Source organism: Alligator sinensis, unplaced genomic scaffold, assembly GCF_000455745.1.
Source record: "Alligator sinensis unplaced genomic scaffold, ASM45574v1 scaffold640_1, whole genome shotgun sequence".
NCBI lineage: Eukaryota > Metazoa > Chordata > Crocodylia > Alligatoridae > Alligator > Alligator sinensis.
The window spans coordinates 58,916-71,477 of NW_005843464.1; the positions used below are offsets into that span (position 1 = coordinate 58,916).

At 43.1% G+C, this 12,562-nt stretch overlaps 2 protein-coding genes across 3 annotated transcripts in view; both read left to right on the top strand.

The window, feature by feature from the left end:
* Positions 1 to 5,199, top strand: part of LOC102373959 — a 46,056-nt gene extending 40,857 nt beyond the window's left edge. Inside the window, exons 8-9 of the mRNA XM_025195314.1 lie at positions 344 to 509; positions 3,429 to 5,199. Coding sequence (XP_025051099.1) covers positions 344 to 509; positions 3,429 to 3,554 — 292 coding nt within the window. The 3' untranslated portion in view covers positions 3,555 to 5,199. The remainder of the gene's footprint in view (positions 1 to 343; positions 510 to 3,428) is intronic.
* Positions 3,451 to 12,562, top strand: part of ZNF711 (zinc finger protein 711) — a 60,572-nt gene continuing 51,460 nt past the window's right edge. For both annotated transcript variants that reach the window (XM_014527373.2, XM_014527374.2), the window contains exon 1: positions 3,451 to 3,506. The gene's annotated coding sequence lies outside the window, so the exon portion shown is untranslated. The remainder of the gene's footprint in view (positions 3,507 to 12,562) is intronic.

Sequence of the window (12,562 nt, forward strand, 5' to 3'; positions counted from 1 at the left end):
TTATGTTGGGCCCAAACTGGAATTGGTGCTGCGTTGTGCTCAGTTCATTGTGCATGTATTTAGAACCAGATTCTCTGATCTAAGTAACCTCACAGTCGGGGAGAATTATTCATATGCCTAAATTAACTCACATGGTCAAGTATTGGTAGGACTGGAGCCTAAGAGTAAAGTGAAATGGTTAAAAAAAAAATTAATCTAGTGATTGCTGTGACTTAAAACATACGAAAACTATGTGACTGTTTCTATTTTTCTAAAAATAATGTTATAAAATGCCCAACATTTCATATAATTTTCTTTTTATTTTAGCTACATTTTTAAAGCCCTGTTTATTTCATTTTGATAGCACTCTCTTCCATCAGCCATTGCGAGGGCCAGTTTCAGGAGCAGATCATTCTTTCAGCCACCAATATCCTCAGCATAATCAGTTTGCCTACCCAGGCAGTAATATTCCTTATGTGGATTATGAAGAGGAAAATCCAGTTCCAGCTATGCCCACCAGACAATTTCCAGTATGTATTAACAACCTCAAACACAAAGATTAACTACATAATAATGTGTGCACTGAAAGCAAGCTGTCATAACTTGCACTTCTACGTATAAGCTAGAACAGTATTTATTTGGAAAATGCGTTTACTGACTACAGGTCTGCCACATCTCTAACTTTCCTGGGCTTTATCACAGAAACCTCAGATTTGCTTGCTTTAGGCTATATTGTGTAAATCTCTTTTTGAGGATTTAGGCCCTTTGTGGGCTCTCTGTACATGGATGAGTTTTACCTAGGCTACGTACAGTCAAAAAACCTGGGCCTGAATTGATTCAGTCTTCGCAGGTTAGTCTAAACTGCAGATATTAAACTGAGAAACAATTGGATACACACTTGCTTTTGATTCAGGGGATGCAGCCACATGCCTACAGTGCATCAGGCCAGAAGCCAGGGGGCACTAGAGCATATCGCTCTGGCACCCAGCCAGCATGGGCTGTGTGTTCGCTTCCTCTTCCTGCTGCCCCTGAGGTCTCTGGGACTTGCAGTCCAGAATCACAGCAACAGGACTCTCCAGGGTTGCTCATCACTTCCTCTTCCTACTTCCAGGTGCCTCTGGGATTTGTAGTCCACAGTCGCAGCCAGCAGTAAGTTTCAGTAAGTTTAGCAGCAGGGCAGCTCTGTACTCAGGGGAAGGTGAGTTTAATCTCCCTCCCTGGCCTCAGACCCCAGCTGGAGTTTGCCGGGTGGGGGGGACAGATGACACCCAGCCCAGGGGTGGAAAGTATGCTAGGATGCTGGGGGACTGTTTCATAGTTTGTAGGGTCGGAAGGGACCTTGACAGATCATCCAGTCCGACCCCCTGCCATGGCAGGAAAGAGCACTGGGGTCAAACGACCCCAGCAAGGTGTTCGTCTAGCCTCCTCTTAAAGCCCCCCAGGGTAGGAGCCAGCACCACTTCTCTTGGAAGTTGGTTCCAGATCCTAGCCGCCCTGACAGTGAAGTAGCGCCTCCTGATGTCTAGTCTAATCTCCCCTCTGCCAGCTTGTGACCTTTATTTCTAGTCACTCCTGGTAGTGCTCGAGGGAACAGGGACTCCCCCAGTGCCTGCTGGCCCCCCCTGACTAGTTTGTAACAGGCCACTAGATCCCCCCTCAGCCTTCTCTTGTGGAGGCTGAACAGGTTCAGGTCCTTTAGCCTCTCCTCGTAGGGCCTGCCCTGCTGCCCCCGATCATGCGGGTGGCCCTCTTCTGGACCCTCTCAATGCTGTCCACATCCCTCCTGAAGTGCGGCACCCAGAACTGGACGCAGTACTTCAACTGTGGCGTGGACCAGTGCTGCGTAGAGGGGGAGGATCACCTCCTTGGACCTGCTTGAGATGCATCTGTGGATGCATGACAAGGTGCAGTTGGCCTTCCTGACCGCGTCCCCACACTGTCGGCCCCTGTTCATTTTGGCATCAATAATGATTCCAAGATCCTTTTCTGCCTCTGCACTGACAAGTGATTTAACTAGAATCAGGAAGGGGTCTGGGACAGAAGTTTCATAAACTGATTTGACTGAAATCAGTTAAATCTCATGCTACATTCAACTAGGTTTATCTTAAACCCGTTTCAGCCATTTTGAAACTGGTTTATGTGTACTTAGTTTCTGTTCTGTTACAGGTTTAAACCAGTTTCTGGTTACTTAAACCAGTTTATGTGTAACTTCTATCCCTAGCCCTACTGGTGAAGTTAATGGGACTAATCATAAGTAAAAGTTATTTGAGTTTCATCAAAATGAATATGGCTGCACAATCTAGCCTTTTCATTGAGAATATAGACCAAAGTCAGAGTAGGGTCATCCTTCCACTGCTAGGGCTACAATTCTAGGATCAGAATCTATGAGAGGAATGTTCTTGGTTGACATGAAGTACATATCTAGAGAGCTCTCTACCATGATTCAACATTGTGTTCCTACCATTTTATGTTCGTAACGTTCCTCTCTTCAGAAGCTTGTATTCTTTCTTAAGTATGGTCTGCATTTAATATTTCTATGATAGCAAATGGGTAGAAGTAATGAAAGAGTGAAAAGTGTGTTCTTTCTCTTGAGCAGCAGCTATGTTTAAGGATGCTTCTTGCCTACTGTTAAACTAGTTTTTCTGGTTCTGGGAAAGGTAAGATCTAATCTGTAGCGTAATTTTGTAAAACCATGTTACATAGATGAAATTGTGAAGCCTTGAGATAATTTGCATTTATCATATACTTTTGAATATATCATCTATGCACTGTGCTACCTTGACAGAAAATATTCTTACATTCCAAATCTCTTGGTAACTTTAAAAAGATAAGTCTTTTTAAAAGAAGAAGACATTCTTTCTTTCCCGAGTATGAAAATTCCTCCCCAGAGTTACACTGGCCTGAGTCCCACAACAGGTGATTTCAACAATATAACTCTTTCTCAGCCCTGAATGACCAAAATGGAAGGTGCTTATCAGGAAGGGTAAAAAGTGGCTCCTAGATTTCCAGTAGAACATATAGCACTTGCTTCAACAATTACATCATGAACATGCTTCATGATGGTGCAGTTTGTAGCCTTTGTGGACACATTTTGGATAACTAACTTACTGGTAGCTTCGCTATCAAAGAAATACAGCTATCCATAGTTCTAACTGATAAAATCTATGTATTGTACTATAACTCTGTTATCTCTAACAGTTTGAACTCCAGTGCACAAAGGGCCCAAACCTGTAGTAATTTACATCAAAATAATCTCAAGGCAATGTAAATAGCTAGGTGTTCACACTGAAAACATAATTTCTGAAACTGGGACATAAGAGACATATAGTGTAAAAATACATTGTTATGTTAATACAATACAAATAAATACAAACAGAATAATAAATATCTTACTAAATTAAAATCTTATTAAATTACTATCTTACATGTTAAATTCATTCTCTTTACAGAAATATGACATCTCAGCATTTCCTAGTCCTGACATGTTTCAGAGTGCTACTCAACCAATGGACAACATGGAAAGACCAGTAAGACCTTATGGACTAAAACACTCGGGAAACAGATATAACTACTAGAAAGTTTATAATACAGGGAACACATGAAAAATCAGTCGTATATTCGGAGTCTTTCTGAAAATATCATGTGATTTGTTTTTTGGTATGATTTGATACAGTTCTAACTTTCTTTGGAAGACTTGATGATATAGAATACCAGGTTCTGCTTATTGCCAAAATTGCCGCATATCAGTAATAGCACAGGAATATTTTGTATCGTTAAGCATGTGCTGAGTGCCAGGAAATGTCCTAACACACAAAGCCAAATGTTGTTTTCCTTAGAAAAACACACAAGAAGGAAAAAATGTTCATAAATCTCAGACTAAAGAAATAGAAAAATCCATGGAAAACCATTGTTTTCTCTTTGAGAGGAGAGTCTTGAGTTACGGGGAGAAGACTGGGAGTATGGCTCACATACTCTCGCCTATTGTTTCATGTGAAAACCTATCCCAGTGCCACTTTCTTGCCCCCTCTCTTCTTTACAGTGGTCAGTCCACTCCCATGAGATTCCTTGCACTGCATTACTATGTCATGTCACAGACTGAAGAGAAAGAGCAAAAGTATATTATTGTTAAGGACATGAACTTCCATCAGCTTTTCTGTCTAAAATAAACTGTTTTTTTTAAGACAGCATAGGATGTAGACTAACTGCTCCTCAACTGACTTCTTCACAGCCTCTGATTTTTCCTTTAGGAGCAATATTCACAAAATAATTCCAGTTACAATTATAACTTTCGCTTTTTATTTACCACCTACATAGATTGAAGGCCAAATTCTGTTCTCGGATTACAACCATACAACTATGCTGACTTCAGTAGTGGTGCACATATGTTACTTGGTGCAGATTTCACTAACTCCACAAACAAAATTCTACAAAACATCTTCATATATATTCATTCACTTCATATTGTCCTGCACTATTCTTCTCCTTTCTGTACAGCTGCTGTCCCAGTCACCAGACACTTCCATAACCTAGGGGCTGGCAAGCTTTTATGGGGTAGGCAGAAGCTTGCAACCAGGCTATTGCTGGGCTACAAGTCTCCAGCCCTCTTCCTAGTTTATGTGGCCAGTTGCCAGATATCCAACCTCTCTGCAGCAAGGATAAGCTCAGACACCATGGAGCAGCAAACTGCAGCAGAGGGGAGCTTTGGGGAGAGGATGGGAGGCATTGGGCTGCCCCTCCGTGGGACTGGACTTCCACAGACCAGATCCACCCTGCAGGCCATAGGTTGCCAATCCCTGCCATAACCCAATTTCTCACTGATTGATAGAAGTTTGTAATTTTAAACCTACTAGGCAGAATATCCTTCTGCTAGAGATCCATGATGTCAGATCTCCATGGTTACATGGGCATATAACAAAGAACAGGTAGAGCAACATGTTCTACAGACTCAAAACCTATCCATTTGGAAGTTAATTAATGCTTTAATTTATATTAACTCCTTATTGCTTTTCCCTCTGGTTGCTACTGTATGATTCAAGTAATAGTAATAGTATCTTTGAGGCCATGTGAAAAGTGTGTTGTGATATTGAATGTCCAAGTGACCAAAGATCTAGCCTAATCTGGGATCATCCATTAATTAACAGGCCATTCCATTGTGCTACCTAGTCTCTCTCGTACTTTGTGCAACCCTTGAATATTCAGGAAGGTACTTGGTCATATCCCTAAGCCTTCAAGTTCAACTTGAAATTCTTTAGTTTTCTCTTTTAAATTATACTTTGATGTTTTTGTAATTTGTTTTATAAATAACATAAATAAAATGACACTGAAAATTACCTATTTTTTGAGCATCTAAAAAAGAGAAAAGATATCATCTGTCCAGGTCCTGAATACCTTTGAAATTGCCAGAAAAATAGTGTCTTAAGTGCATTTTAACCTTTTTATTAAAGCATAAAAATTAACTACAGAGATATAACAGAAACAGAGACTTTTGTATGTTTCTTTTATGTAATTATAGTGGTTTTCTCTCAACATCCCTATGACAGCCTATATCCTGGCACCTTCCATTTTTTTTCCCACAGCTTTCAGTTATGGCCCAGTACATGTCTATCTTCCCCTGAATGCATAATCAGAGAAGGCAGAAGCCTGTTCAGAGTTCTTCATTTTATTTCCTGTTCTTTTTGCAAGAAGTCCGTTGAATAGACATAGCTTCCGGGAGGGGGAAAAGTAAAAGTGGCCCCTCCCCACTCCTAGCTAGCATCCTCTAGTGCCTATCACAACTGCTATTTCATTCTTTTCCTTCCAAATACATGTCCGTCTTCAATGAGTCATTAGCTGGGGAAGGATCAGTTTTACTATTACTGTTTCTAGGGATGGAATATGCCAGCAAGGATAAAAGATATTTAAATAAGGGTCTTCCACACATCACACATATTACAGGGGCACATTGACCAATGCACTTGAACCCATTTATCACACTGTGGTTTAGCAAACCACTAACTTATATATAGCTGCAATCTTATATGCCATAATCTATACTTCCATTAAAAAGAAACTGAATTTGCAGAGACACCCTGCGATAACAGCTTTACACGACAACATTAATAATATCACTATTGATCAAAACCCAGAATAAGACATGTCCATCTTATAACGATTTTCATGGGCCACTAAGAGAATGATTTTGTTTTAATGTTACAAAATAACAGAGTTTTTAATATACCATAATCTATACTTCCATTAAAAGAAACCAAAAACTTTTCAAATGTGCACTGAACTTGCAGAGACACCCTGCCATAACAGCTTTACATGACAACATTAATAATATCACTATTGATCAAAGCCCAGAATAAAACATATCCATCTTATAAAGATCTTCATGGGCCACTAAGAGAGTAATTTTGTTATAATGTTACAAAATAACAGAGCTTGGGAGATGCAACTGTTTAATTCATTCTTTCCATTAATCCTTTGCTGCCCAGCAGATTTAAACAGCCTCAGCCATCTGGTCTCCCAGTTCCTCTCATAAATAAGAAAAAAAGAAGCAATTTCTTCAACAGTTAATACTATCCTTAGACATGACTGCCATAAGAAAAGCAGGGAGAACTCGGTGTCCTCAAATAAATTTTAGTAGTGAAACAGCAATACAAACTTTAATGACCCTAGAAAGCTAAGTACCTGCATTTGCATGAGTCTTACCTCTGACTTTCTCCCCTCATATTTTTAAACAAAAGAGTGATCTGTCCAGTAGCCTGCAATCATAGAATCTGAATGTTTTAAGTGGATATTGGCCCTCAGCTCTGTCCATCAAGTTCTGGGCAACAGCTGGGATTTTCAGTTGTCACTTGAGAACATTCAGGCTGCCTCAGTTTGCCCTAGCTTTCATTTGAAGAAGTGGTTGACAATATCAGAAGAGGAGATGTGGAATGACCTTTTCAAAGGAAGAACAAAGAGAAGAAGAGAAGAAGAAACCCTGAAGGTTTAATGAATACCATGCCCCACAGAGTTGGAAAGAAAAAGTAGTAGCCTTAACAGTGACAGAAGGTATCCCTCACTGGTGACAGTCATGAGACTATAACAGGGTGAAGGTAGTTTTACACAGAATTACATTTTCTTCTTGAGGGTCCCTCTCTTGCCTGACATTCTAGGGGTTTTTATCCTTTTTTAACTAATGTACCCCTTCTGGTGGTGGCGGCTGGACACAGGGCAGGGGAGAGGTGGAACTCGCACACAGCCACCACCGCAGCCCACTTTCCCACAGCTGGTCACACATGTGGCTCCATGGGCTGCTGACGGGCCTCACACCCAGCCAATTTTGTGCTGCCCATCAGCAGCCCACGGACCCGCATGTGCGACCAGTCGTGGGAAAGCAGTGCACAGCAGCGACATGGGGCAGTGGGTGGTGGCGGCTGTGTAAGGTGGCGGCTGCCCCGTGCAAGAGCCCCCCGGCTGGCTGGATGGTGCCTGTGCAGCCCACAGAGAGGAGCCATTGCCCTCATCCCCCGTTGGCACTGCTCCTAGGAGGTGGCGGTGCAGGGTGTTGGGTGGTTGTGGCAGGTGCTTCATACGAGCCCTCCCACCCCAAGTCTGTCCACAGAGGGGTGCTGTTGCCCTCAGCCCCCCTGCCCTGCTTCTGGGAGTGGGCACAGAAACACACTCCTCTCCCACCCCACCTCTGTCATTGAGACCCTTTGTGCCTCGCTGCCCTCATGGCTCTGTAGGCAGGGGTGGCTGCGACGCCTCCTTGCCGTGGGCTATTAGCAAAGGGCGGTGGCCTGGCAGCCAATCAGGAGAGTGAGCTGTTGGGGGAGCAGGGAGGTGCCGCAGTGTGCTGCATGGGGCTGGTGGTGCCCCATGCGCCCCTCCCCCTCTGCCAGGTAAGAGGCAATGTGTAGGAACATACTGGGGGGGACACCGCCATTGTGCCCTGGGGCACGCTCCATCCTCGCCCGCCCATGCACACCCCATATGACCTTTCTAAGTACCCCTAGGGGTATGCATACCCCCCGTTGACAACTCCTGTTCTAGGCAGATCAATCACCAATAGCAGGACACCAGCAGCAGGAGTAAGTGCTGCTGCACACAGATATAATATTCAAGAATCAATATTAGGGCATGGCACCAGGCCAGCTGTATTTGAGTTATAGTACTAGAAAATGCTCTGACTGTACTTTCTAATAATAGTAATACTTTCTTAAGGATCCCATTCATCAAGAATCTTGTTTCAGTCTTTGCTTCTTACTTTGGAACCCGCAATGGAGTTCCTTAATTCCTTAGGTCATGTGCATCCCAAGCAGCATGGCAATGAGCAATCCAAGCATACTAGAGGCTGTCATATGCAGAATTCCTGTCAAGTGTAAATGCTGCCTTCCAAATGTTACTGTTATTTTTTGTCTAGGGTTGCTTGGGGAAGAGTATATTCTGTTGGTTTTTGGTCTAACACATCACTATGTTCCAGTGAAATGACTATGGTATTCTTTATTTATGACCTTTAAACAAACTTGCTTGATTATCTAAATTTTTGAGGCTTTTGCTTCAGGCACTTTGCAGCATTTCCTGTGGCATTTTGTGTTCAGTTTATTCTTGATGTCTCAACACTGCTATTTTGGTACTTGAAATTTCTGTCTTCTCTGTTTTTTTCTGAGCCTCTGGCCAATTCTTGCACAGCATTTTCTTATAATTTCTGTCTCACTCTGTAAACTTGCATGTGGGTCTCATGCTGAATGTTGTGTCACATTGTTGGCAGTAGCCTTGTTGTTGTTACTTATTGTGGCTTTATGTTCATTTTGCTTCTGAGACATCCCTTGATCTTATTCCAGGAGGCAGATGAGTTATTTTTTCAGTAAGAAATAATTAATCAATATGTAATTCTGCTTCTTTGAATAGATCACCTTGCAGGATCTCAGTCATCTGCCCAAGTATCTTCAGAGTTTGGGAATTTCCTTTTTTCAGATGTTTTTTCTGTCATTCTGTGCTTATGTTTATCATCTTGTCCTGGATAGATAGGAAGGAGGGAGGGGGAAAGGTTGGAGTTGTAAAAAATTAACTCCAGAAGTAGGAGAGTCCTCCCAGTTTTATTTTAAGGAATTAAAATTCAGAAGTGCGGATCCTGAAAGATTACGTCTTCAGAAAAGGAAAATTATTTTATAATCATTTTTATTTAACTGTAAAATTAAATGAACATTAGCAAAAGGAACTCAGTCCCAAATTTAATTATTTTATAATGGTAAGCTTTTACAAAATTGAAACCATTAGAAATGTTTACTTTAAAACAAATTAAACCAGTTGTTTGTTAATTTTCCCTTTATGCATTGGAAGTGGAAACACTGCAACACAAGGGCTGCTGTATACAAAGTTTGTGCACTGATCTACCTAAATCAGTTCCTAAACCAGTTTAGTTAAGTAGGTGTATATAATCTTTTAAAATTAAATCTAAGTTAAATCTATTTAAAGATATTTATAAACAAATTAAAGTGTATACACCAAGAGGGTTTTACCACTTTGGTTTCTAAATCTCGTTAGTTAAATCAGAGCACAAAACTTGAAGGCTTGTCTACAGAGAGTTGATCGATATATTTATACCGGTATGGTCTCCTATGTGGACACTGAGAGCAGTTGCTTTGTGGTTTAATTTAACACCCTGCCCAACTAATAAATTAACGCAAGAAGACACTTTTACACAGGAACAAGAATGTTGGCATGGTGGTTATACTCATATACTTTTATTGATTTAAATCTGCCCTTTTCAGTTATCACAATAAAACCCTTTCCATTTTCTGGAAAGTAAACATATTTTTCTTTTTTTTAACCAGAGAAGCAATGTGTCTTGAAACCCATTATCAAGTTGTACAATTTTTTAAACAGACATTTCTTGATTAAAAATAACAATTTCAGAATCCTCCAAATTCCCCAAAAAACAGCTTATTTTATGTACACATGTAACAAACTTCCTGTAATGATTAGTCTCCAGGGTCAACAAAAATATTTATGCCCTGTTTTTTCCTAAGGGTAGCTTATTCATTCCTTAGAACAGAGGTCAGCAATCCCCGGCACACGTGCTGAGCATGGCACGCAAAGCCATTTTGCTTGGCACACCACCTCCAGCCTCCAAGCAGCTGCTGCCAGCCACGGAGCCCAGGCTGCTCCCAGCAGGCAGCTGGGAGGCAGCAAGCCCTGCTGCAGGCAGACTGGGCTCCGTGGGCTGACTGCAGCCAGGAGGCTGCAAACAGCTGCTTTGGGCTCCAGCATGCCAGCGCTCCGGCACCTTCTACCACATTGTGGTTTTTTCGGCACTCTGTCCAAAAAAAGTTGCCTATACCTACCTTAGAATATAGGTTGGCAACCACTGTCCCCAGCAACCTGGAGCTTGTGACCTGACCCCTGTGGCACACTTAAATTTCTGCCCCTCACCCCACAGCAAGATAACTAGCTTCTCTGCAGCAAGAGGAAGCAGGTGAACACAGCCAGAGAGTGCTGCAGAGGAGGATGCTGTGGAGGGAATGGTCAGCTCAGTGCAGCTCCATGACACCTGATCCCACATGCTACCCCAGGCTGGGTCCGCCCTTACAGGCAGAATCTTACCAGTGGGCCATAGGTTGTCATCCTCTGCCCTAGAAGAGTAGAGCCCTAAGACCCTTGGCTAATCTTCAAAAGTTCAAAACTTTTATCAATAGTTCTAGTCACACATAGATGCTTGGGTTCACATATGCACCAAATAGTTCAAAGAGCATGTGTGCCAAGAGGGATCTGGGAGTTTATGGTGGATCACGGGCTCAACATGCATCAACCGTGTTGTGGAGTTACAAGGCAAGGAAATGTCATTTTGGGTTGCATTAACCAAAGCCTTGTATGGAAGATATTGGACTTGTATACACCACACTACTTAATGCTGGTTTGATCCGAGCTGGAATATTTTAAGAATGTAGAGCAGTGATTCTCAACCAGGGTGCCTCCAGATCTTTTGAATGGAGATAGGCAAGGTATGAGGAGATAAACAGATTCAGGCTTGTCCCCCACCCCTACTGCCCAGCCCCTCTTGGAGGTGTAAGCACTGTAATATATAAACTGTTTTTTGAAATGAGGTGCCACTCAATTCACAGAAATTAGAGGGGTGTCTTGAATCCCAAAAGATTGAGAACCACTGATGTAGAGAACTGGAAAGAATCCAGAGGTGACTGACAGAGAAGATACAAAAGGTTAAAGCAGCTATGTTTGCAGAACAAAAATAAGGGGAGATATGATGGCAGTCTTAACATATTTGAAAGACTGCCATGAAGAGAGAAGACAAGACTTGAGGCAATGGGTTTGGCTACAGCCTACAGCAAAACAAATTTAGATTGAATATGGGGGAGGGGACACCTTTCCCAACTGTCAGAACAAAGAAGGATCTTCTTCAGATGTTTTCAAGAAGCTTGCTAGGCATGTGTCTAGGATGGTTTAGAAACAGCAAGCCTTGCATATATCTGGGGGGTGGGTTATATGACCTCAGAAATCTCTTACAACTTTGTAATTCTATGATTGATTCAAAGTCAGAATACCCAAACAGCTTGGCATGCTTACTTTGTCAAGTAATACGGAAAAATCATTTAAAAAAAGAAAACAAAATCAAACAGTAACTTTGTAATTAGATTGCTCACCTCATGCATACTGTAAAACTGTGGATTTACACCCAACTTGCAGTCACATAACCTTAATTATGCCAAGTGGGATGGCAGTAAGAACTAGGAACAGTACCATATTTTCCCCGCAAAAGGACACCTGAGCAGGACTGCCTGCCCACTCAGCCATAAGGAGTTATTGTTGCTAGATGACAGCCGGCCCTGGCAATGGACATGTTGCTGTTTGTGCTTGTTTCCATTTGCAGTCCCAATTAAGCTAACAACTAGCCTGAAGTGGAGAAAGATGATTTTGTTTCATAGCAGTTTTTATTTCAAATGTTGTTTTGTTCCGATTGGGAAGGCAATGGCAGAAAGCTGGAACTGCACAAGGAAACGCTCTCTCCCAGTCTGCAGCTCTGTGGAGGTCTGGGAGGCACTCGAGCAGGCAGGCTACCACAGAACTGGGCAAGTATCCAGGCAGGTTTTGAAACACACCTGGCAGGAGCCCCTGTGTCCAGGTAGCTCTGTACCGATTCAAACTCTATAGTTCCACTGAGGATGCAGTGCTTGGTGCCCGGAACCTTCCTACCAGCACCAGCGCTACTAGCAGTGCCCAGGGTCCCGCACCCCCTTAGACAAACGAGCCCTCTTCCTTGATGTGCTGCTCTGCTTTCAGCCGCTAAGTCTCCTGCTCCTCCCGCCCAGAGCTGCAACGCGAGCTGCGCGCGCTCGCTGCCCACTTTTAAGCTTTGCTCCCCCCCTCCCCCTTCCCTTTAGCTGAGGGCAGAGTAAGGGCAGCGGCTTCAGCAGCCCCTGGCGCGCATGCGTGCAGCTCCGAGGCACGCTCCAGAGCCAAGTGACGTGTGGCCGCCGCGGCAGGGCTGGGCGCGAGGCGGGGGGGGGAGGGGGAGAAGGCCGCGCGCGCTCGCGCCCCGTTTCCTAGCCCAGCCCGCCCGGGATTGGTGCAGGCCCGGACCTGGCGGCCCCGAATG